The 22492-nt window shown below is 53.4% G+C and overlaps 4 protein-coding genes across 9 annotated transcripts in view; 3 read left to right on the top strand and 1 right to left on the bottom strand.

The window, feature by feature from the left end:
* Cbfa2t3 (CBFA2/RUNX1 partner transcriptional co-repressor 3) overlaps positions 1-7935 on the top strand; it is a 72946-nt gene extending 65011 nt beyond the window's left edge. For all 6 annotated transcript variants that reach the window (XM_076915998.1, XM_076915996.1, XM_076915999.1 and 3 more), the window contains 2 exons: positions 111-301; positions 1961-7935. In XM_076915998.1, coding sequence (XP_076772113.1) covers positions 111-301; positions 1961-2230 — 461 coding nt within the window. In that variant the 3' untranslated portion in view covers positions 2231-7935. The remainder of the gene's footprint in view (positions 1-110; positions 302-1960) is intronic.
* Positions 7936-8065: 130 nt separating this feature from the next.
* Pabpn1l (PABPN1 like, cytoplasmic) lies at positions 8066-13868 on the top strand. Its single transcript, XM_034522207.2, has 7 exons — positions 8066-10648; positions 10963-11098; positions 11362-11429; positions 11979-12085; positions 12176-12263; positions 12873-13012; positions 13556-13868. Exons 1-7 carry the CDS (start codon positions 10409-10411, stop codon positions 13596-13598), a joined length of 822 nt encoding a protein of 273 aa, XP_034378098.1. The 5' UTR covers positions 8066-10408; the 3' UTR covers positions 13599-13868.
* Positions 13869-14714: 846 nt separating this feature from the next.
* Trappc2l (trafficking protein particle complex subunit 2L) lies at positions 14715-21207 on the bottom strand. Its single transcript, XM_034522206.2, has 5 exons — positions 21106-21207; positions 19391-19563; positions 18649-18736; positions 18453-18532; positions 14715-17655 (listed from the first exon to the last, which is right to left on the bottom strand). Exons 1-5 carry the CDS (start codon positions 21136-21138, stop codon positions 17610-17612), a joined length of 420 nt encoding a protein of 139 aa, XP_034378097.1. The 5' UTR covers positions 21139-21207; the 3' UTR covers positions 14715-17609.
* A 107-nt stretch (positions 21208-21314) lies between these two features.
* Galns (galactosamine (N-acetyl)-6-sulfatase) overlaps positions 21315-22492 on the top strand; it is a 29977-nt gene continuing 28799 nt past the window's right edge. The window contains exon 1 of the mRNA XM_034522205.2: positions 21315-21578. Within this exon, the coding sequence (XP_034378096.1) occupies positions 21459-21578 (120 nt within the window). The 5' untranslated portion in view covers positions 21315-21458. The remainder of the gene's footprint in view (positions 21579-22492) is intronic.

Raw genomic sequence — 22492 nt, 5'->3', positions numbered from 1 at the left:
GTAGGCATGTGTGCACATAACTGCAAATCGCAAGTGTAGAGGGCCCAGAACCCCAGGGGAGCCAGCCTGGGTGACTGCTGTGTGAACACTGCCCTACATGTGCTTCACAGAAGAGGCCGTGAATGAGGTCAAGCGCCAGGCAATGTCAGAACTACAGAAAGCCGTGTCGGATGCGGAGCGCAAAGCCCATGAACTCATCACCACGGAACGTGCCAAGATGGAACGAGCACTGGCCGAGGCCAAGCGGCAGGCCTCGGAGGATGCCCTGACTGTCATCAACCAACAAGAGGATTCCAGCGAGGTAGGCCCACCAGCCTCCAGGTGCACTGTGGGATGACCAAACCTGGGTTGGAACACCACACTTGTACAACCTAGAGGCCTCACGAGCTCTCTGCTCTCAGTGGCCATGACTGTCACAGGTGCCATAAGTGAGCGTGCAGTCTGTTCAGCTCTGCCTGTCAGTAAATACACGTGAGGCCTCGTAAGGTGTCCCTCAGGCCTTCGCAACCCATAGGAGCAGTAACTGAAGGTCTAGAGTTTAGTGGCTTGTGTGGGGTCTGACAAACACGTGATGAGCCTCATATTACACTGAAACCAGTTGACGTCAAACTCTCTGTTCTTTAACTTGTGAAAGCAAAAGGTTCTGGAGACTTTTTCAGGACCCCAGGGCCTCTTGCCTCAGCTTCTGGCATGCAGGTAGATGCTCAATGGACAGGAAGAAGAAACCTAGGAGAGCTGACCTTGTGTGCCCGATGTCTGAGCACTGGGCTCCATCCAGCAGGGTGGGTGAAGGAAGACTTTCAACTTCCTTCTGCTCCCAAAGTTTGGTCAGAAGGACATCAGAGAAAAAGGAAAGGCCATTCTGGGGAAGCCATTCGTAGGATGCCCTTTAAGAAGGGCCAGGTCAGCTGGGCAGTGGTGCCGCATGCCTTTAATCCCAGCACTTGGGAGGCAGAGGCAGGCAGATCTCTGAGTTCGAGGCCAGCCTGGTCTACATAGCGAGTTCCAAGACAGCCAGGGCTATACAGAGAAACCCTGTCTCAAAAAACCAAAAAAAAAGAAAAAAGAAAAAAGAAAGAAAGAAAAAAGAGAAAGAAAGAAAGAAAGAAAGAAAGAAAGAAAGAAAGAAAGAAAGAAAGAAAGAAAGAAAGGCAGGCAGGCGGGCCAGTCTCCGACACTGGAGAAACAAAGCCAAGTAGATCTTGAGGCCCACTGGTCTCCCATATCAGCTTAATTGATTAGTCAATGAAAGACCCTGTCTTAAAATAAGGTTGACAGTGTTCAGGAATAATATCAGATATTGTCTTCAGGCCTCTACATGCATGCATATATGTACCCACACACTCATGTGCACATGCACACAAACATACACATACAGGATCTCAGAGCTGTCATGAGATGGGCAAAGAGCCAACCAGAGTGTTGGGTGTTTGGAGGTGAGGCTAGCACCTCACTAAATGTGACATCCAGGGAAGGAGTGTAAAGAACGCTCCTGATGGAGAGGCCAGCAAGGCCTATGTGAGTGGAGGCAGTAAGCTGGGCGTCAGCCGACAGTGATGAGACCAGAGACTTCAGAAGCCAACCAGAGACAAGAATTAGGTTTTGACTCCTAAAGCAGGGACAGCCTCCCAGTTCCATGGCCCTGCCACCTTCCAAGGATCTCCAGCCATCCCCTTAGAGAAATACAGTCAGAAAAGGGAATTCTGGTCCATGGCCACCTCTCCTCCCAAAGGGACTGCTTGACAGCTCAGTTACCTCTAGGGGCCTTGAGTTATTTTTTTTCCCCTGGGTTTTGGCAGCTGGGGGTGGATGCATAGCTCTCCCCTGCAAAACATACACATCCGCACATGAACACGCACACACGTGCACACACATATTCTTTTTCATCAGTGGGCAGGTTTTCTGGGCATGTGGGGTCTGTCCTGTTCTGACCGTCTCCTTTGCCCTCCTCCACACCCAGAGCTGCTGGAACTGTGGACGCAAGGCCAGTGAGACTTGTAGTGGCTGTAACGCTGCACGCTACTGTGGGTCCTTCTGTCAGCACAAGGACTGGGAGAAACACCATCATGTGTGCGGCCAGAGTCTGCAGGGCCCCGCAGCTGCAGTGGCTGACCCACTGCCTGGACAGCCTGACGCCACTGCCAGTCCCAGCGAAGCCGGTTCAGCAGGGCCCTCTCGTCCCTGCTCTCCGGGCCCACCGGGTCCACTGGACGCTGCTGTGCCCCGCTGACCTCCAGATCTGACACCTAGCCCATGGACACCATGCCCTGCCAACCTCCCGGCCCCACCGTGGCCCACCAGTTGCCTGGAGCTGGCCGTGTGGAGCCGCTGCTGCTACTGCTTCTCTCCAAAAGAAAACACAGATCCAACAAAACTGTATCCATGCAGCCCCCAGCTACCTGACGAGGTCTGCCAGGACCTCCACAGCCTCTCTCCGCAAGCACCCTCAGAAAGCACCGCAGAGGCGCAGACAGCGGAACCAGCGGGAGTGTGGTCAGCTCCGCCGCTGTCTGTCCCCTCTGTGTCTGTCTCTCTGTGACTGTGTATCTTTCTGTGTCTGCCTCTCTGTGTGTGTCTCTTGATGTCTTCGTCTCCTGTTTCCCTGACTCTCCTGTGTTTCTGTCTTTGTGAAGCCCACATGACTTCTCCGACGTCAGAGAAACCTAACTGGTACCTTTTATTTTCCATGAAGAACTTTTGGAGATTTTGTTTTGTTTTGTTAGCAAACAAGCTACTTAGAAATGGACAAAGAAGACTGTGGGGTTCTCCCAGTTCCTCATGAGTAAGGGAAGAAACTGTGATTTTTCTATCCAGAGTTGCTGTATCACCTAGCCAGCCCCAGGGGATCGGCGCACACACACAGCAGAGATGATGAGAACAATTTCAGTTTCCAACTCAAGAAGCAGTTTTTGTTTCAGGTTTTATTTCTTTTCTTTAGTGTCAAACTCCTTTGGCTTTAAGTGAAAAAAAAAAAAAGAAGAAGAAGAAGAAGAAGAAAAATCCAAAAAGGTTTTTTTTTTTAAAGCAAAGGAAACATACCTGTAAACTACCTTGCCAGCTAGCCAGCCAAGAATGCCAGACACACCTCGCTCCAAAGGAAACCCAAAAAGCAAACTCAAGAAATCAAAATCCAAAATTTATTTTTTATCACTGCCAAAGTATTTTCTCCATGGTCTCTCCACCCTGGGTTGGTTTGGATGTCAGTCTTTGGTTTGGGTTTTGATTTCATCAGGGGGTGTTGGGATACTGGGATTTGGTGAGTTGGGCCAAGAAGAAACCTTTTGTTCCTTTTTGACTAGTGGGGCAGCATCCTTGCTGGGCAAAGTGGTCGGAAGCAAGGTCACATGACCCTCAGCACCACATCCAGAAACCCCAGTCAGCATGAGCCTGAGCGTTGTGTGCCCTGGGGCTGTGTCCATGGGTCCCTACACTCAAGGGAGACGCCTCCATCTGTCCCCACACCTTCCTGGGACTTCTCATAAGTCATTTCCACTTGTGAAAAAAAAAGTGCTAAAGTGTTCTTCCCAGAGAGAGCACAATTCCTAAATGAAACTGTGACAATCTTTTGGGTTGATTCTTGACTGCTTTTGAGAGCATAAGGAGACAGCGAATCGCTCTCTCTCGGTTTTCCCTTCTCTACCTCTCTGCTCTTTCACCCCACCCTACCTCCATCTCGGCCCTGTCACCCCACCCCCAGTGTCTTGCTGTGGCTACCCTCATTTCTTTCAAACTTTTACAGAAAAAAGAAAAAAAAGGAAAAAAAAAAAGCCAGCAGCCACCCGCACCCGCACCTCACCTGGAAGACTCAAGCCCAGCTGTACATATCCCCGTGTTACAACCCCAATGTTGGTCTCCAGCCCTGGGGGTGACAGTGATGCTTGCCCACCTACACTCCAGCCCTTGCCCACCCTGTCCTCCACCCGCTCGACTCCCTCAAGGATTCAAGGAGGAAATGAAGGAAGAAGGCTCATGCCTGTACCAAACAAAAAGAGACAGCAGACACAGTCCAGGTCTGCACCTCTGTAGTGGCTGCAGCAAGCTGCAGGCCTAGCGTGCAATATGGGGGATTGCTCCTGAACCCTGGGCCCAGGGGGCCCTGCCCAGAGCAAGGTGTGCAGCGTGTGTTAATGTGAATGTAAATAGTCTCCACAGAGGTCCCAACCATGGCATCAGTACCGAGGAGATGTTTGCCAAATAAAAAGAAATTAAGACAAACCACAGAAGTATGTGAAATTTAGGAAACACTTTGGAAGGAATCTGAGCTGTGGTCCTGTGGGCTTGTTTGGTGGCTGGTATTTCTTCACAACTGTATAATCATTCTTTAACAGAACATTCTATGGAAGGATCCCGTTAGGCACCATCAAGCTGGTGCTACCCTGGAATGGAGCCTGACAGCAACCCTTGCTCTGAAGGCCGAGGTAGATCTCATTCCCTGGAAGGTTCCTGAGACTCAGCCCTCCAAGGCCACAGAGATGTATGTTTGTGGGTTTCAGAGAAGCCAGGAGACATGGCGGCCCCCTGCCCTTCCTTCTAGTGGACCAGTCCTCCTGAGCATCTGCCTGCGAACACTGAGTCTGTGTACTGGCAGAGATCTACCTCCCGCCACAAGGAGCATCACTGGATTCCATTCCCAGCTGTGCCCCGTGCAGTGCTTCTTGTCTCTGCTACCCCACAGCACGCAGCATCCTTGGCCCTTCCAGGAGGGCAGGCCAGGGACCACTGGTAGGAAAGAGCTCTGGGTGACGGGGTGGTGAGCGCCATGTTCGTGGGGAGTGGGGGGAGGGACAACAAAGTCAGGCCCTCAGGTCCTGCTTAAGAGCTGTAGTCTCTAGAGGCCTGGGCCAGGAGTCCTCAAGTGGCATCCCTGATGACCTACATCTCTGGCGACAGGACTATAGAGTGCCTGCTCCTATGTGGTCCAGCCATTCTGAGGTAGGTCTCAGAGGGCCACCAGGTTGCTTTAGTTCAGATACCTCCTTTCCTACCCCTTTTAGATACCAGCCTTACCCACCTTTTAGAAACAAGAGCACCCCCCACCCCCGACAACAAACACTGCCCAGCCAAATTCCTCTCCATGAACCAGGCTACATATTTAGGGTTTAGCAGAGACCCTCATCTGTACCCTATACCCTATCTATACCCTAGCTGTTGGGAGCGTTAGCCCCTCGAGGCAGCTGTCTGACAGCATTCGACCACTGTGAGTCTCTAGTGTGAGATTTGGCCAGCAGTTGTAGACGTCAAAAGTGAGAGCCTGGCAGTCTGCTGGGCAGAGCTCAGGAGTCAAGGCAACTGCAGAGTCAGGGTTGCAGTGAGATGGGGCTGTGACGGGTTAGGTGAGGAAAACAGGGGCTGGAAGCAGCAGACGACAATCCCAGGTGTATTGATGAGTTCACCTGAGGCAGTGCCCGCTGAGGCAGGGGGATTAGAGGATAAGGTGGGGTTGCTAAAGCCAGGTGCTAAGACCCTGGCAAAGCTGTGGGCGCTGTGCTTAGACTCCAGCTACCCAAAGACCTTACAGCAAAACCAAACAACCTCAGAGCTTTGGAGAGAACAGGGCCCATGGGTGTTCTTTATCGGGAGGTACACCCGGGGTGGCCATACCCACAGCCTGCCCTTGGTTTCAACCTACAGTCTGCCTGGGGCTCTGCACAGAGCTGGGTACTCCATCCCTGAATCCTGCTACCTTCTCCAGTTCACAAACCATGGACCCAGGAACAACTAACTGCCAGACCCTGCCTCCTGGTGACCACAGCCAAACATGAACCAACCCCCCCTAGGGGATGTGGCTCTCACAGAATCTTGCTCCCCCAAAACCCCAAATCAAAATGCCACTTTACTTCCTGTTCTGTGGCCAAAGCTAAACCAGGAAGGCTGAGTGGGGAGGGCAGGTAGCAGGCAGAGCTCTCAAATCCCCCCAATGCCCAGCCCAGATCCCATCTCATGACCTTATGGATTTTTGGCACAAGTCCTGTCTCTCCCAACCCTCCCTCAAACCCAGACTGGCCTTTCCCTGAGGGCTACCTAAGAGGCTTCTTTCCAGCATGGTGCTCAGATCTGCGCAGAAGCAGAGGCCAGTGCTTCTCATTGCACGTGTGGTCACAGCTGTATAGGAACAGCTCAAGTCCCACTGCCTGACAGGGGTGGGTGGCAAGGTGAGAAGAGCCAGCCCCTACAGGAGGGCCCAGAAGGATTCAGTCAACAGCGACATTTGTCAGAGGGTTGCTGGTGATGGGGAAGGCTAAGAATGGGAGGCAGGGCTGTGGACAGTGTTACCTTGAGGCCACAGTGGACAGGGATCAGGATGGGCCCCAAAGTTCTCATTTAGTTTCTCCAAATAAATCATTAGGCTGACACCAAAGTATCATCCCTGGCATCCATCTCTCCGCTCTTCCACTCCTCAGCCTAACCTCACGGACAAGTTAATACTGTCCTGAGCTCTGACTTACACAGCCTTCTTCCCGTGAACCCGTTTCCTCCGCCCATTTGTCGTCCTCCGTCTGCCCTTCTGGCCAGCTACCCCTGCCTATCTACTTTGACCCATCAGCAAATCCACCTGTCCACCTGTCCATTGTTCCATCCAAACTGTCTCTCCACCCCACCGTCCCAACATACCATTCTTACACCCAAATGCCTTCCAGCCCCACACACACAACCATCCCCACGTCCATTTTCCCTATCATCTCATCCACTGTACTCAGAGTTGCATCAGTCCCCTCAGTGTACCAAAGACACCAGGTCCTCCCATGCCCCTCCTCTCTGCTTGCCCTAAACTAGCCAGGGCTGCTCTAGGAATACCTACCCATGAGGCAACATCCAACATCCCACCCCCACCCCCACCTCCAGCACTGCCCCACCATGGCATCCAGACACCTCCAGAAATAGGAGTTCTTGCCGTAGGCATTGTGGACAGGTTGGACACGTTCTTTTGGCAGCTGTGACACATCTGGGGCTGCTTGGGGAGAGAAGGGAGCAAGAATTGTGCTGGGAGCGGATCTGTACACCTGCTCACAAGCTCTGGAAGGCTGTGTTAGGCAGCCATAGTCCCTGAAAGTAGGGCAGTCCTTGTTTCCAGGAGTCTGTCCAGAAGAGGAATCTCTGAAGAGGAGAGCAGGCCAGGGCTGGCCTCCTTTGGGACGTATGCTCTCAGCCTCCTGTGCCCCAGGACACTTGTACACTGTTCCCACCTTCCCTGTTAGGATCCCAAGGAGCTCAGAGTTGGACCTGTCCAGTCTGCCCCTACTAAGCCCACTATGGTAAGGAGTATTTGCTGGGGGTTTGGGGCCATCCCAAGCCCCCCTGGTAACTCATTGCTCTTTCCGGGGCTCCTACTATGTAGGGAAGTTTCTTAAATGAGCCTGGGAAGAGACCCCTGGGTTACCCTCATGCTGGCAAGAGGAAGAGAAGATAGGGAGAGAAACCCGAGGCGAGCTGGGCTCAGGGGAACCGTCTATTCCTGGAGACAGCTCACAGACGAAGCCCAGGACAGTCAACCAACAACTCACACGAGTCCCCAAATTCTAGAAAACTCTGTCTTGTGTTCTGTTCCTTTTCCTCCAATTTAGCTGGACCTTAGGGTAACAAGCCAGACTGGGACATAGGAATGCAGCATCTAACTCAAAGTACGGCTCACACATCGCATCCTCCCGCTCCCAACCCAGACAAGAGGCCCAGCAGCCCTCAGATCACACCATAGCTGGGGTGAGCACAGAAGCACACAGCCTGCCGGGGGAGCCACTGTGTCTCCCCCTACAGGAGCTGGGAGGGGAGTACTGGATGTTTTGTTCCTGAGAAGCTGTGTTTCACAGCCCTGCACGTCTGGGTGCTGTGTCCCGCCGCCACTGCTGTCTACTGTCTTCGTGTATGTTTGCCCTGTGGGCCATGGACGCGGTGATCAGGTTAATTACATCTGTGTAATAAAGTAAGCGTTTGCTATGATGGCTCTGCTGCTCCTCCCGGTCACTGCGCACACCGGATCGCCATGCACAGACAAGGGTCGTTGTGTTCGGTTGTACCAGAGAAGACGTGGGGCAGACAAAGGAGGGGAACTTCAGGTTCTTGTGCTACTGCTATATCCTTGTCAAGAAGGGTCCATCTTGGACCTTAGCCTTAGGGAGTTCGGGAAAATCTTGGAGCCTCAAAATGACCCTGCCTTTCAAGGGACTGACCTATACCTTACCACTGGGGCCAAGTTCGTTGAGCTGTCCACATGAGGGAGATGGTGAGACCTGGCTGAGAAAAACAGCAAAGGCTTGAGGAACACTGAAGGCCTGGTGGGGACACTGGGTCTGAGGGAACAGTGAAGGGACACTTAAGACCTGAGGGGACACTGAGAGCCTCAGGGCAGATCAGCAGAAAGACCCTTTTCTCAGTCTGCTCCAGTGGCATCTGTGTCCTGGCTAAAGGGGAGCCCCTCTAGAACCAGACACCGGCCATAGTGCTTCAGGCTGCACCAGTAGCTGCCTGGAGGAAGCGACTGTCATTAATACTGTCCCAGCTTGGAACATGGTGTATTTTTGAAAGCATTGTTGGGAAGGCCAGCATCGGGGTAAGCTGTCCCCAGGCCAGGCGCCTGGCTGGAGCCCCACTGGGCCTGGTGTGTCAACGATCTCAGGATAGCACGGAGAGGAGGAGGGTGACAAGCTTTTTCCACTGCAGACGCTGAGCTCAGAGGGGAGACTAGCCAGGGCCTGAGCTCCATCCACATGGTCTTGGCCTGGAAACAGCCTGCCATGTCCTGCCTTCCACGTGGAAGTACAGGAACGATCCAGGCCGGACCCTAACAGAGCTTCATACAGAGAGATGGAAGACATGTAGGAGGACAGCAATGGCCACTTGTCTATCCTTGTCCAGCCCATCCTGTATGGACACTTGTTCTCTGTATAGACGTGGATGCTGCCCCAGAGCAGCTCTGCCCTCCTACCAGGAAAGACCTAGGGAAGTAACTTAAGTGGCTGGGGAGAGGCTAGTGGCTTCTCAGGTCATGTGACTAGTCTCTACTCAGACTACTCTGTCTCAGGTCATGTGACTATACCACAGAGTCCTTCCTCTATGAGGCATGGAACCCATACCAGTTTTTATTATTATTGAGTTGTTTATGACAGGGCCTCACTCTGGATCCCAAGCTGACCTTGAACTTGTGACCTTCCTGCCCGGATACTAAGTATAAGCCTGAGCCATCACATGAAGCGTCATACAGTTTTCAGCCACTTTGGAGAATAGAACAGGTACATGAGGAGTCAGGCTAGAGTCAGAAGCCCACAGTTTTCCAGGGCTGCACCAGCCACAGCTACTCCCGCCTCAGCCTGCCAACCCCAGGATGTAGGAGGTGTCAGCCACCAGACTCCACTTACAATGCAGCTAAACTAAACCCATCTTCTACCCGAGCCCAGATTCTCAGAGAGACTCTGTTGCCTAGCCTGGGGTCAGGGTCACAAAAGTGTAGCTGTGGACATGAGGATATGGAGTCACCTGAAATTCCCCGAGGAGGCCTCTTAAGGTCACATTAACACACACAGCTGACCCTGAGGCTAGGCAGTGTAACCTCAAGAAGCATCAGTGCCCATGTCTAGCCAAAAGCCATGAATATGCTTCTAGAGGTCCCCTCTGCTGGAAGCCCCAGGAAGGAGTCAATGAATGCAGGCTGACCAGCAGCAGTCCTGGGAGCTGAGGGCAGAGAAGCAACAGCTAAACAGGGCTGGAAACTGCTGTACCGGCCTGCACCGCCAAGTAGCCGTCACCCAATTTGTACAGCTCAGCCCAAGCCTTCCTTGTGGCAACAGGAACCATCTAACTAGTGCCCGGGTTTAACAGGCTCCCATCTGAAAGGTGCCCTGAGTGGAGATGGCAAGGGAAGAGTCTTTGAGAAACTCAGGGGTAGAATATGAAACTCTGCCCTGGATGATCCTAGGCCTGAGCTCTTAGCCCGCCAGGGGAGGGGTGAGGGGGCTTGCTCAAACTGACCCAGTCTATTCTGACATCCACAGTGCCACCTGTCCCCGAAATCCGTCCTTTTCATAGGACAAGTAGGTAACTTGAACAAGATCTGATCATCGGTTAGGTTCTATTGTCAGAGCTGTGGTCAGGGCACGCGGCATGTACCATGGGACAGGCGGACTCCAGGGAGCTCACAACGTAGCCAAGCTCACGAGTAAGGACGAGTGGGACACCCTTCCCTGAGTGTTTCAGGGATGCAGCTGGTGAAGACAGAGAAGAGATCTACAACCTTTGACCCCTCTGGCCAGTAGCCTAGCTCAAGCTGGAAGGCCTTCTTAATCTTTAGTGTTTTAGTGAGAGCACCTGGTCAGGGGAGGACTTAAAAAGGAATGCCACAGGGCAGAGGCAGCTGTGGAGGTGAGGTGAGCCGACCCGAAGAGCCAAGGTTCACCCAGCCCGCTCTCCTTGCATACCCATGTGGCCTTACCTGTACAATGAGCTCTTCCCACCCCCCACTAAAGCCTGGCTCCAGACGGTCTCCTCAGATCCCGAGGCCCAAGGTTGGGGGGCCTGGGATAGGACTGAAGAGACCTCTTTGGTGCCAAGTGCTGGAAGTTCAGCAGGAAGTGACAAGGAAGCAGAGGAAAATGAAGACGAGGGCTTCCTGCTCTCCCTGCTGGAGCCAGAGAACCTGGCCAAGTTCCCAGTATACCAGGTAGCACTCCGTCACAAACCGTGGAGGAAGGTGTGGACATGGGCACAGAGTGAGGGGCACAGCTGACTAGGAGTGAAAGGACCAGTACTTCAGGCCACAGGGGCCTCTCTGACTAAGGGGAGGGACCCTGGGCAGAAGAGGTGTCGAGGCTTCGGGGCCTTAGCTCCTAGTCCTGAACTATGGCTACAGAAGAACAGTGATCTAGGAGGCCCCCTAATAGCTATAACTTTCTGCTGGGGCTGGCTGGCCACACAGTCCCTCCATTCTAGAGGGGCCTGCAGGCCACCTAAAGCTTACTGTGGGGTGGCCAACAGGAGTTGGAGGCCATCAAGCTGAAACTGTGGACCATGGAGCATGCTGTTGTCCTGTCAGAGTCACCCTGTGCACAGAGAAAGGCCACAGAGGAAGAGAAGGCTGAGGTCGGACAGCTGCTAAGCCCTGAGACCGTAGGTAGGAACCTGGGACCCTTGCTGACCCTGTCCCCAGATGGCAGATGGACAACTGTCCTTCCAAACCCTTGACTAATGAGCTAAGACTCTAAACCCACCTGCTTTCAATGGAAAAGTTCTTGGCCTGGGCTCCATATGAGGCCTATTGAGGGAACATTCTAGATCACACCCACAATCCACAAAGTGACCTTGGGAGCCTGGGGTCATGAGGAATGGGCTCCTCAGTGAGGTCCTCCTGCTAGTTCTGAGGTTCCCTCCCTACAGGCTGCTGCTTCCCTGGGATCCCCAAGGAAAATGTGGAGGCTGACCACAGATCTGTCTATGTAGGCAATGTGAGTAGAAGCGGGGTGGGGTCACAGCCCTCCTAGGGTGTCTGCCCCCAATTAGGGCATTTAGCTAGACAGACTCCTCAGTGACTGCCCTGGGTGGGGCTGGCTATGAGTTGAGGCAGGAGGCTGTACGGTTGTAAATTCAAGTGTCTCCACGGCCAAAGTGGGAGGCCTGGTGCTGAGGGAAGGTAAAACCCACGTGGCCAAATAGCGCCCAGGCCTTGATCGTTCATTCAGCTGAAGCTGAGGTCAAGCATTCGGGTTTTTAAACATGAGCTGAAATCAGGAGTCCCAGGAGATCTCCTGCCTTTAATGGGCTGCACACCTGGCATGAGCTAATACCTGGGACCCAACCAGCTGTCCACATAGGAAACACTTAACTGTCTCTGGGCAGGGGTGGGTAAAGCTTCAACCCATCCCCAGCCAGCGGCCAACCAACCTTGGGGGTCCCTCCAACCTCTTTCTGCCACAACCACCTCAGCAGGAGGTAGGCAGGGTGGGGGGTGTGGTGGGGGCTCAGCACTTAACCCCAGGTGCCCTTTCTGAGAGCAGGTGGATTATGGTGGTTCAGCTGCAGAGCTGGAGGCCTACTTCAGCCCCTGTGGGGAGATTCACCGGGTCACAATCCTGTGTGACAAGTTCTCTGGACACCCTAAGGGGTCAGTGTGGGGCTACAGCAGGCTGGGCCGTGTGGGTGGGGCTGGCCCCTCACTCCTTGCTCCATTGTTCGCACCTCTATCCTTCCCCAGCTATGCATATATAGAGTTTGCTTCGCAGAGCTCTGTCAAGGCTGCTGTGGGGATGGATGAGAGCACCTTCCGAGGTCGGGTCATCAAGGTATGTTTCCCCAGGTGTCTCCATGCGCCTGTGGGCCTCCACTGAGCCTTGGACATTAACTGGACAAATCCTTCAACAGGCTCAGAGAAGTTAGAGTGCCTGCCCTAGGTGCATAATTACCCAGCCTGACTGACCCTTTGGGCATCTTAGCTGGGTGGGTATTGATCAGAGTTAGGAAGTGATGGAAACTCTCAGCCCCAGGGTGGAGCTTGGTGTGGGTGGAGCTTGGTGTGGGTGGAGCTTGGTGTGGGTGGAGCTTGGTGTGGGTGGAGCTTGGTGTGGGTGGAGCTTGGTGTGGGTGGAGCTTGGTGTGGGTGGAGCTTGTGTGGGTGGGGCTTGGTGTGGGTGGGGCTTGGTGTGGGTGGGGCCTGGGGAATGGGCCAGATTCATCCACAAGATACTGTTCATAACCATTATGTCGTATGACCACAGTTACATCCAAGTGACAGTAAGGGGATAATTTCAGCCTAAATGATATCGCAAAGTCAGGGACCCCAATCCCTAGTCTCAGCCTGGGGCCTGGCATCAGCCCCTTGCCGAGTGCCCTGAACGGTTAAGGCTCATGTGACAGAGAACAGTGTCTTGGACCATGGCATGGGTTCCATCCAGGTACTTCCCAAAAGAACGAACTTCCCAGGAATCAGCTCCACAGACCGTGGTGGGCTGCAGACACACTCGGGCAGCAGGGCTGCCTTCCTGCACGGTAGCCTCCGTCGAAAACCTCGGTTAAGACCCCATGGACAGAGCCGGTAAGTGGGCCCAAGTGGGAGTCTGAGTCTGGAGATCTGAGCAGCAAGGTTCTTGGAGCCTGACCCTGAGTCTGGACAGTGTCATGCAAAGGGAGGACTGTTCTCCCTCACATGACCCTTAACCACTCAGGGCATTTGGCAAGGGGCTGAGGGGGTGTGGGGGGACGCATGGTTTCTAGCAGCCTGACCAGGCTCTGTGTAAGCTCCCTACCTGGTAGGGTTACTTCTTCCTGGGCGCTGGAACTCTTGAGGTGACAAGCCTCCCTGCCATGGAGGCTGGGATCACAGCAGACTCCGTTAGCCTGAAGCATAGGCTAACTAATACAAGTAAGGCTGCAGCTGAGCCCATGGGACACATGTGACAAATTCTAGCCCCAGGCTTCTCTCCTTCTCTGGAGCCACCCCCTCAAGAAAGCAAGGAGCCTGAGGTGTCCCCAGCAGTTCCTGGGCAGCTTGGTGGTAACTTGATGTTCTCCCGGCCCATCCACTCTGAAGGCAACTGAGCTGCCTTTGTTCTCTCCCCTGTCCCCCAACTCTCTGCAGGGGCCGTGGACGAGCTTCGCCGCCGTGGTTCTCACCATACTGAAAGGATAGCCCAGTTTTTAAAGTGGGGCCAGGAGCTGGGTCAGGAATAAACTTCTGTCTCTCCACTTACTCCAGACAGGTTTTCAAGCCTGGCACCCCACAAGGGCCTTTAAAGGTGCCTAGATCACCAGGTCCCAGTGGGAAGGCATTGGGGAGGGAGAATTCAGAGGGGAGAGGAAGCTCGGGGTAAGCTGGGGTTGGCATACGCAAGTACTTTTAAAGAAAAATAGACGTGTGTTAATAGTAAAACATAAATTATTAAACTTGAATATATTTTAAGAGCACGTAACCAGTCTCATCTCTTGATTCTCCCTCAGATACAGGTTTACATTGCCCCTCTCTCCATGGCTCCCCACACAGGGTAGTAATGGGATCTGGCCATGAGTCCAGAAAGGGGGGCTCTGGCTCAGCCTTCTGATTCAACAAAACGTGAGCAAAATCCCCCCTCGTAATTCTTCCATCATCCCCAAAACTGGCTCTCTAGAGATACCAGAATTTCACCTTCATCCTCTCCTGGAAGTTATCTGAGCTGGTCAGTTCAAGAAGAAGTGGGGTCTCTGTGCTGAACTCTGTGTGTGTGTGTGTCTGTGTCTATGAACATGTATGTCTGTGTGTACATGTCTGAACGTGTCTGAGTGTCTGTGAATGTATTTGTATGTGAGTCTGAGTGTGTCTATAAATGTGTGAGTGTGAGTGTATGTGTGCGTTTGTGTGTGTACATGCATGCATGTGTAGAATCTGGCAATTACAGGCCACCCTGCTCTGCCACCGTCCTTGGGAAGAGAGCTGGTCAGGCCCAGGTCTGCCTGGTGTGCACACTCATCCACACTTAACCACCGTGCCGTGTGTTAACGTTGTTCTTTAAGCCCTAGTAGAGCTGGTATGTATCCCCGCTCCCAGCACCAGGAGACTGCTCTGAGAACAGGCTGTGCCCTTTTCTAGGCTCCGTCCATGCTTGATCTCCCCAAGCCATTCTCACATGTCCCCTGTCCTCAGTGGATAGCACTACCCCCAAAGTGCAACCATATCTTCTTCACCTCCAAAATCCGAAGGCAGCCTGTGACCTTATTTAAAAAGATAACTGAAGAAATATAAGAATTAACTCCAGAGCCAGGTGTGGTGGTGCACGCCTTTAATCCCAGCACTCAAGAGGCAGAGACAGGCAGATCTACTGAGTCTGAGGCCAGCCTCGTCTACAGAGTTCCAGGACAGCCATGGCTATACAGTAAGATCCTGTCATCACAGTAACAACTACCCCAGAAGCATCCCAGACTGCCCAGTGGACCACACAGCCAACAGCAGGTAAAGCCTGGGACGACTGTGAAGAAGAGAAGTGGACCCTGAGCTGAGGCTTGCAATGAGTCCCTGCAGCTCCAGGAGCTGGCCAAGGCCTAGAGTAGATTCTCTGGGCACACAGGAAGTAACCCTGCCTCCAGCCACTGTGTTAACTGGCCAAGGCCAAGTCTGCCTGTGGTATCAGTAGGGTAGCCCCGTGAGCCTGGACAGCCTTGTTTACCTTTGGAAGCAATTGGTTCTATACTGACCAGCCAGGAGTGACTGCCACCCAGTGGGCAGACAGTGAACAGCAAATCGGCCCCAGAGTGGCCTTGCAGGAAGAGTGGGGAGGATTCCCCACTATCAAAGTGACCTGGCAGGGGCCTTGCCAAGGGTGAAGCCTGTTCCTCTCCACATTCCAGCTTCAGGACTTCCAAGTCCCTGGCCAGGGTCTCCTGGCAGAATATTCGATCCTGAGCCCCTGAGCCTTGGGTATCTCCTACCCGGGGGATGGTTTTAGTCTTGAGTCATTGCTGTCAGCGCAGTAGCTCCTGATCCTCCTCTTCTGGCGCGCGCGCGCACACACACACACACACACACACACACACACACACACACATATATATATATATATATATATATATATATATATATATATATATGAAATCTCAAGTTCTCTTCTTGGGAAGGACCCAGGAGACCTTCCTTTCTGATGGACCCAGGTCTGTCTGAGCCAAGGACAGAGGCTGAGGGACAAACACCCCTCAGCACAGCGTCTACACAGTAAGAACCCACCAGCCCTGCAGACTCTCTGCCATGTGCATTGTCAGTGTCAATCCACAGCTTCCTCTCCCACAGAGTAGGGAGGCCAAGCAGCCCTGGACCCAGGTCTGTAGGAGGACAGTACCAGAAGGGAAGACAGGCAGCTGCCGGCCCTACAGACTACCTGCAGCAAATCATAAACTAACCAGAGCTGCCATCTTGCCCCCGGGGTGGATAGCCTGCCTCATAACAGGCAGGCAGTGAGCATGGTCTCCAAGGCCAACCTCAGGATGAAATTCACCTGCAAGTCTGCTGCCCACATCCAGGCAAGCAGAGCGCATTATAAGCTTTGTTTGCAGAGCTTGACAGTGCGAAGACTCATAACATGCACTTACAACCTGTCGGCAATCGCAAACAGGAGAGCTGTATTTTATTGCCTCACATATGAAAAGCTGACGTGAGCCGTCCAGGGCTGGCGCATGTGCCCAGACTCAGACTCCTTTCTATTCGGTCCTCATGTCTGCAAGTCCTCATCTTAGCTTCATGCTCTCAGGAGGGAGGCCTAACCTTCCGCTTCCAGGAAGGAAGAAAGAGAGCCTTGCGTGTTCTACTACACATCTAGCCAGACCTACTTTTAAAGTACCTTTCCTGAAGGTTTCTCCCAACACTACCCTTAACAGCCTGCCCTGGTGTGAAGGGGCGGGGAGCAAATGGCATTTTGCCAAGTTTCTCCAGTAAACCCGAGGCTCTGTGAGGAGGGAAGAGAAGGGACCTGGGGAACAAGATCCGGTTCCCAGGGCAGCTAATACTCAGGGAGGATGACCTCCCTTAAGAACTCAAGGTCCCAAGATTCCACCTGACTGCAGCTCCTCCCTTCCCTTGCCAACCCCAACACCAACCTCCTGCTAAAGCCTTCAACCAAGCAACCTGAGCCTGCCCACATCAGTCAGCTGTGTTAAACTTCTCAAAGCGACTCCATTTGCCACTTTTATCGATCAGGTGGGTGGTCTGGCTTCTTTCCTGACTGCATTTTGTAATACCTTGTGCTCTTGGAAAGAAGCCCTGAGATGCACAAAGATGGCTTCTCTCCCACTCCACCCAGCTCCTGTGGACAACTCCCAGGCGTGAGACACTCTACAGGGAGGGGGAAACCAGAGACTCTGAAGACAGCATGGAGCAGCGACAGCTAAAGGGGACTCAGGCTCAGGACAGGTCCTCTTGGCCTCTGCCTCTCCCAGGACACCAGTATCTAGCTACACTGTCCAGTGGCACTGAAGAGCCAGCGTCAGGTACCAACTCTACACAGCCACAGGACTTCTGACCTGAAGAGAACCCGGTTTGTCCTCGGGGATGCAGGGCCTAGGAGCGCCACTGGGGACCTTGCTGACCTCCATGCTCACAGACAGACAGGAAAGGCTCCTGGAGTTTCTCCTCCAGCACATGGGAAGCAGCTGCTTTAATGCTATGCACCACAAAGCTTTACGTCTTTTAACACCTCCTGAGGCTGGCACTGCGCAAGCACTGGCTAATGCTAGCCATGAATGGTAGGGTCAGAACGTGAGGGCCCTTGCCCAAGATGGAAGGTGTGTGGCTGTCCGCCTTGGATTGCCTCTATTCTCTGAAGCTGGCTCTAGGTTCCTCATTCCCCGCATCCTCCTGGACCACCCACCTGCTCAGACAATGGAGGCCGGCAGCCTCCTGTCCTCAGCATCCTCCCTCACACCATCCGGCTATGATCACAACCCCTGCATCGCTCCAGAGTCTTCTGAGACCGGCTAGCAGGTCCTCAGCTGAGACCTCTCTGCTGACACAGGACAAAGTAGATCTCATCTTGTGAGGCCTTTAGTACAAAGGCACAGGGCACACAGCCCTGCCTGCAGGTTACACTCAGGGAGCAGAAAGGGAATAAATAAGTATCATCCAACAGGGGTGAACACGGGCGTCTCTTCCAGGTGACTTGGGCAGAGGTCCCCGCTCAGCACACCTGGACCATCATCGAAGTTACCATGGTATCAAAAGCCCTGAGAAGAGAATCCAAATTTAGAGCAGGGCAAGCTATGGCCCTGCCTGACCAGATCCTTAGGACTTTGGGGCTCTTCTAGGGTTCAGGGAAGCAGAGTGCATATCTACCATACTGAGCAGTGACCCCCACCTCCTGCCTCCACCATCCCTGCACAGCCCCCACAGGACTTATTACTCCATAGATTTCCCCAGCATGTCTCCCACAGTAAGGTCCACATGGAGCAGGCAGGGGTAAGCAGTGCATCCCATGAGCAGACAGTGCTACCTTTGCCCTGCACAGCTTAGGGACACCTGGGTTCTCTGTCTCAGGATCTAGGTGGACCCAAAACACTCGATGTCTCAGCCAAAGGAAGGTGTCACTAAAGGGCCTACTTGAGCTGCTTGTCAACTGAAAGCAGCTCCTTGGGAACAGTCCTTGAAAAAGAGAATTCGGGAAGCAGGTTTGTACTGCCTGCATATGAAGTCCACGCCTCCTGATGAAGCACCTGTGTGAGGTCCATCCAGCTGGAGACACCCAAGCCCAACACAAAAGGCACACCAGGCTACAACAGGAGGACACTGCCTCCGTAAAGGGTATGGCCACAGCATGAGCCCTTGTTGAGCCTTCTGTAGGTCCTCAGGTAACCACAGACACACCTGGGAGACCAGATGGGTTAGCCATGGCCCAATCTTCCTGTACACACTACAGGTCTGTGTCAGCTCTAATTTAGGAAACCGGGGCTGGCTGCTCTGAAACAGTGACCTTCGGACAGTACTCCCTTTCCTAATCACCGTGTTATCAAAAAGCAGGCCCCACCTCGACTGGATGCGGTCTCCTGGGTTGTAGAAAGGGTTGCACATTACATCTGTGTAAGAGTTATGCAGCTTCCGGAACATCTAGAAGAAGAACTGAACACAGTTTAGATGGACACGCACATGGGGCTGTTGCAGGCTTTTGCCTTCCCACTGAGGAGAGGGAAGGGCGAACACCCAGCCCAGCCCTCTGCACTTACACTTCGGATCTCATTGTCCCGAAGGGCTGTGTTTGAGGAATCCACCACCATGACAAATTTCACCTTGGAATTGGTCACATAGCCGTATCTGCATGGCTGGTTAAGGAGCAAGCTTTGGCACGGAGGCTTACAACACACCCCGCATCACGACCAAGAGCCTGCAAGCCTGGAGAACCTTGTGAACCCTCATTTCAGAGAAGCCTAACACCTGGAGTCAGAGGACATGCCCATGCAGGTGTGCACCTGAACTGGAAATGGATCAGCCTCTTTTGGAACTGATCCTGGGCCTGGGATATCAACTTTTGCCATCAGAGTGTTAACACAGTGACTCCTACACCAGTGTCACTGTGGATAGGCTACACTTAGTCCCCATGCAAATGTCCTTGGATTCTATGGTCTTAATAGTTTGTCCAAAAGAAATGGCCAAGAGTTTACAGTGTCACATGAGACAGAGCCTAACAACAGTAGCATGAAACAATCACCCTTGATTCAAAGTTGGCGACCTCAAGTGAGCACGGAAAAGCCCGGATTCCCACTATGTCAGCTCGCATCCTCCTGGACGCTCGGCCTTGCTTTTCCAGTGACTTTTCCAATTAAAGGGAGAAAATGTTTAGAGGCCTCTGTTAGCAATCAGGCCGCCTGCCTACCTGACCAGCTGAAAGCCCTCACAGTTTTTCTTTGCCAGTGTTTCCTCCCAGACCCCGCTCTGAGTGTGGGCTGAGGGCTAAGCAGTGGTGGATACACCTTGTAGTCCTCAGTTGGGTAGAGCAGGCCTAGGTACAGCTCCCTCTGGTCCACCAGTGCTTTCCCCATGGCAGAGATCTTCTCGTCCACGACATCCAGAGACGTGTGCACCATGTAGTGAAACTTGAGTTCATTCTCCATGGGAGTGCTTCGGATGTACAGAGGGTAATTCTGCAAGAAGAGACGGCGACCCACCGAGTGAGTTCTGGCTCTAAAAAAAAGCACTCCTAAGGTGTGCTCTCAGCCTGCCAACGACTCGACTTCTCTAAGATCCACTGCTTGATGCATGGTGGCAGGCTGCCTTCAGGAACATAACATAACCTAAGGAGGATGGTATGCCATCTGCAGAGAGTGGACTAGAGATATTATAACTGGATGGCGTGGCACTTGCCCGACATGCACAGGGCACTAAGTCCAATTCCCAGTACCAGAGATGTAGCTCAGTGGTGGAGTGCTTGAGTCACAGCATTAAGCCCTAGTTCTCTCACCTGTACCAGAAAGGAAGAGGAAGAAGAAGACGGAAAGGAAGGAGAAGAGAGGGTGGAAGCAGTAGAGGCAAATGCACAGGGGCAGGAGGTGAGCAGAAATGAGCCCAGAGTGCTAACTTTAACACAGCCTAAGGGCATTCCCTGACAGTCCTCGTCCTAGGATCACCTCTGCCTTCACCACCAACTCACCCCATAGTGTCATCCCAACACCAGAGACACTAGCTATTTCTTAATGTGCCACACTAGGCCAGCAGTCTGCTCCTCAGGGCTTTGAGCCTCAGCTCAAATCTCCACCTCCACACATATGACCATCCCAAGTCCACAGTCAAAAGCTTCACTCCTGGTCTCCCTCATCCACTGTTCACTATGTCCAGAAATCATCTGGCCTACTGTAACTGAATAAGTCTCCAAATCAGGACACTTCAGCACAGACATTGGACTTCCTCGTGAGCTTATCAAAGCGGCAGCTGCCTTTTTAATTGTGTTTTGATTTTGATGGGATTATTGGGGGTGTAACTCCCTCTTTCGTACTGACAGCTTCTCAGCATGAAATCCCTAATGGCAGGTCTCATGGGAAAGTCTAGTAGGATACAGCCTTCATGCGACAGGATATTGTGGACCTCTGGAGCTGTCTTAGCATCCATAATCAGCTTTCCAGAAGGAAATGAATATACATCGGCAACAAGGAGATGACAGTTGGGAAGAGAAGATACAAAGCGGAAACGGATGCTGTCTGGAGGTTTGCAGGTCTTCGCAGTGGTTGGAGAAGTAGGGTGCAAAAGGCATGAAAGGAACTATTCTAAAGCAAAGCAAAGCACTAGGATTCTAGGCTAACTCGAGCCGCGCCAGGCTTATATTTAAATAGCACCGGCTGGGCAGCCAGGGGACAGTCTGGAAGGCGGGGCAGAAAGACCGGACGCGGAAGGCAGCTGAGGCCGTGAAAAGAACGCGCAGAACGAAGGGTGGAAGGCTGCAGCTACCGGCTAAGCTTCCGGGTAGCTCTGGAAACCTGGAGGCCGAGGCCTGCAAGCTGGCGGCGGACGGCTGTCAGCTGTCAGCGAGAGCGGGCAGGAAGGATCCGGATCATAGAACCTGGCTGAAGGCTTGGGAGCTCAGGGTTGAGAAGATCGAGAGCATGTCTGGAAAGACGCCCACCACCCGCCACCCGCCTCCCGCCACCCGCCACCCGCCGCCGGCCGCCCGCCACTCGCAGCTTCACACGCACCTCCTTGGCGATCACCGCGATGCACACCGCCATATTGGCAGGCTGTGCGCCGCGTCATGTGACCCGATGTGGGGAAGGCCCCGCCCACTCCCCCTCCCGCTTTGGCTCAGACCCCGCCTCTCTTTACTATGGCTCCGCCCTACCCCTCAGGTCCGGCCTTGGTCCCGCCCCTTTCCCGTAAGGCCCAGCCCACTCTTCTTGTCACTCAGGTGGTCTAGGCCCCACCTTTTTCCTCTTTTCCCTTGGCCCTGCCCCTCCTCTCATTCTGCAGCCAGGGCCCGTCCTACAGTCCAGACGGAACCCGGGCGGGCTTGGGACTGGGTCTTGGCTCTCCAGGGGGAGCTTGGTTTGCTATGGCGCCCTGTACCACAGTGATCAGGGCCCAGCAGCTGCTGCTGGTACTGAGTGCTCTAGGACTCTCGGCCGCAGGTGCTCCGCAGCCCCCCAACATTGTGCTACTGCTCATGGACGATGTAAGTGGGGCCGAGCGGCGGGGGCGGGGTGGGGGTGGGGACACGGAAGACACAGGGCAGCCACTCAGCGGATGAACCACTGTTCACCCAGGCCCGGACCTGAGTGTCGCATCTCTCACTGTTTCCGCAGTGGGGGTAGGTGTTCAGGGAGGCCCTTTTCCCCCTACTTCCCCTCCCGGGAGGGGACTGACATTCGCCTCCCCTCAACAGGTGGCCCTGCTCCGTGCCTACCTCCAGCCTGACCTCTGGGGGAACTCTGAGCAAAGTCAGGCATGGAATGTCACCAGGGGGCGGAGAGACAGGTGTGCAGTCTGTGGTCATTTATGAATTCTGCCCTGGGGCAGAGCTCCCTCAGCGTCCCTATCTGAGGGATCTGTCTCCCTGAAGTGACATGAAAGCTTAGAAATTAGTCGCATAGAACACTAGATCAGGTAGAACTATTCAAACTGGACTGGACCTGTCTTCCTCCCAGATTCAGCCTGCCAGCCCCCGTGCCCTGAGACACACGCTATGGAGTGGCACCTGTCAGCTATTGTTAGAATCAGAGTCACATCCAGTTCAGGATGATTTGGAACAAATCAGAGGCTAATACCTGCAGAGTCTAATTAATAGCCAAAGCAGCCCCCCATAGGACCTTCAGACCAGTGCCGATCCACACAAAAAGTCTGCAGCCCCATCGGAACAGAGTGGTGCTATGTATGGGAAATACGTTGGGATTTTAGAGACTTAGTAGGAAAAAAAGAAAGTAAACATCCCACTTGATAAATATTAGGTAAGTGGTTTTTTTTTTTTTTTTTTTTTTGGTTTTTTGAGACAGGGTTTCTCTGTGTAGCCCTGGCTGTCCTGGAACTCACTCTGTAGACCAGGCTGGCTTCGAACTCAGAAATCCGCCTGCCTCTGCCTCCCAAGTGCTG

The sequence above is a fragment of the Arvicanthis niloticus genome, chromosome 18, assembly GCF_011762505.2.
Source record: "Arvicanthis niloticus isolate mArvNil1 chromosome 18, mArvNil1.pat.X, whole genome shotgun sequence".
Classification (NCBI taxonomy): Eukaryota; Metazoa; Chordata; class Mammalia; order Rodentia; family Muridae; genus Arvicanthis; species Arvicanthis niloticus.
The sequence above is the reverse complement of the archived record's forward strand: the minus strand, read 5'-3'. Positions and strand labels throughout refer to the sequence as shown.

What these genes read in the sequence shown, in the direction of transcription:
- Trappc2l (XM_034522206.2), bottom strand. Translation starts at nt 21,138, where the DNA reads ATGGCGGTGTGCATCGCGGTGATCGCCAAGGAG. An exon ending in TCGCGGTGATCGCCAAGGAG is followed by an intron (nt 19,564 to 21,105) that starts GTGCGTGTGAAG and finishes CTCTTCTTGCAG; the next exon opens with AATTACCCTCTGTACATCCG. An exon ending in GGGACAATGAGATCCGAAGT is followed by an intron (nt 18,533 to 18,648) that starts GTAAGTGCAGAG and finishes TTCTTCTTCTAG; the next exon opens with ATGTTCCGGAAGCTGCATAA.
- Pabpn1l (XM_034522207.2), top strand. Translation starts at nt 10,409, where the DNA reads ATGTGGCCTTACCTGTACAATGAGCTCTTCCCACCCCCCACTAAAGCC. An exon ending in CCAAGTTCCCAGTATACCAG is followed by an intron (nt 10,649 to 10,962) that starts GTAGCACTCCGT and finishes GGTGGCCAACAG; the next exon opens with GAGTTGGAGGCCATCAAGCT. An exon ending in TTCTCTGGACACCCTAAGGG is followed by an intron (nt 12,086 to 12,175) that starts GTCAGTGTGGGG and finishes ATCCTTCCCCAG; the next exon opens with CTATGCATATATAGAGTTTG.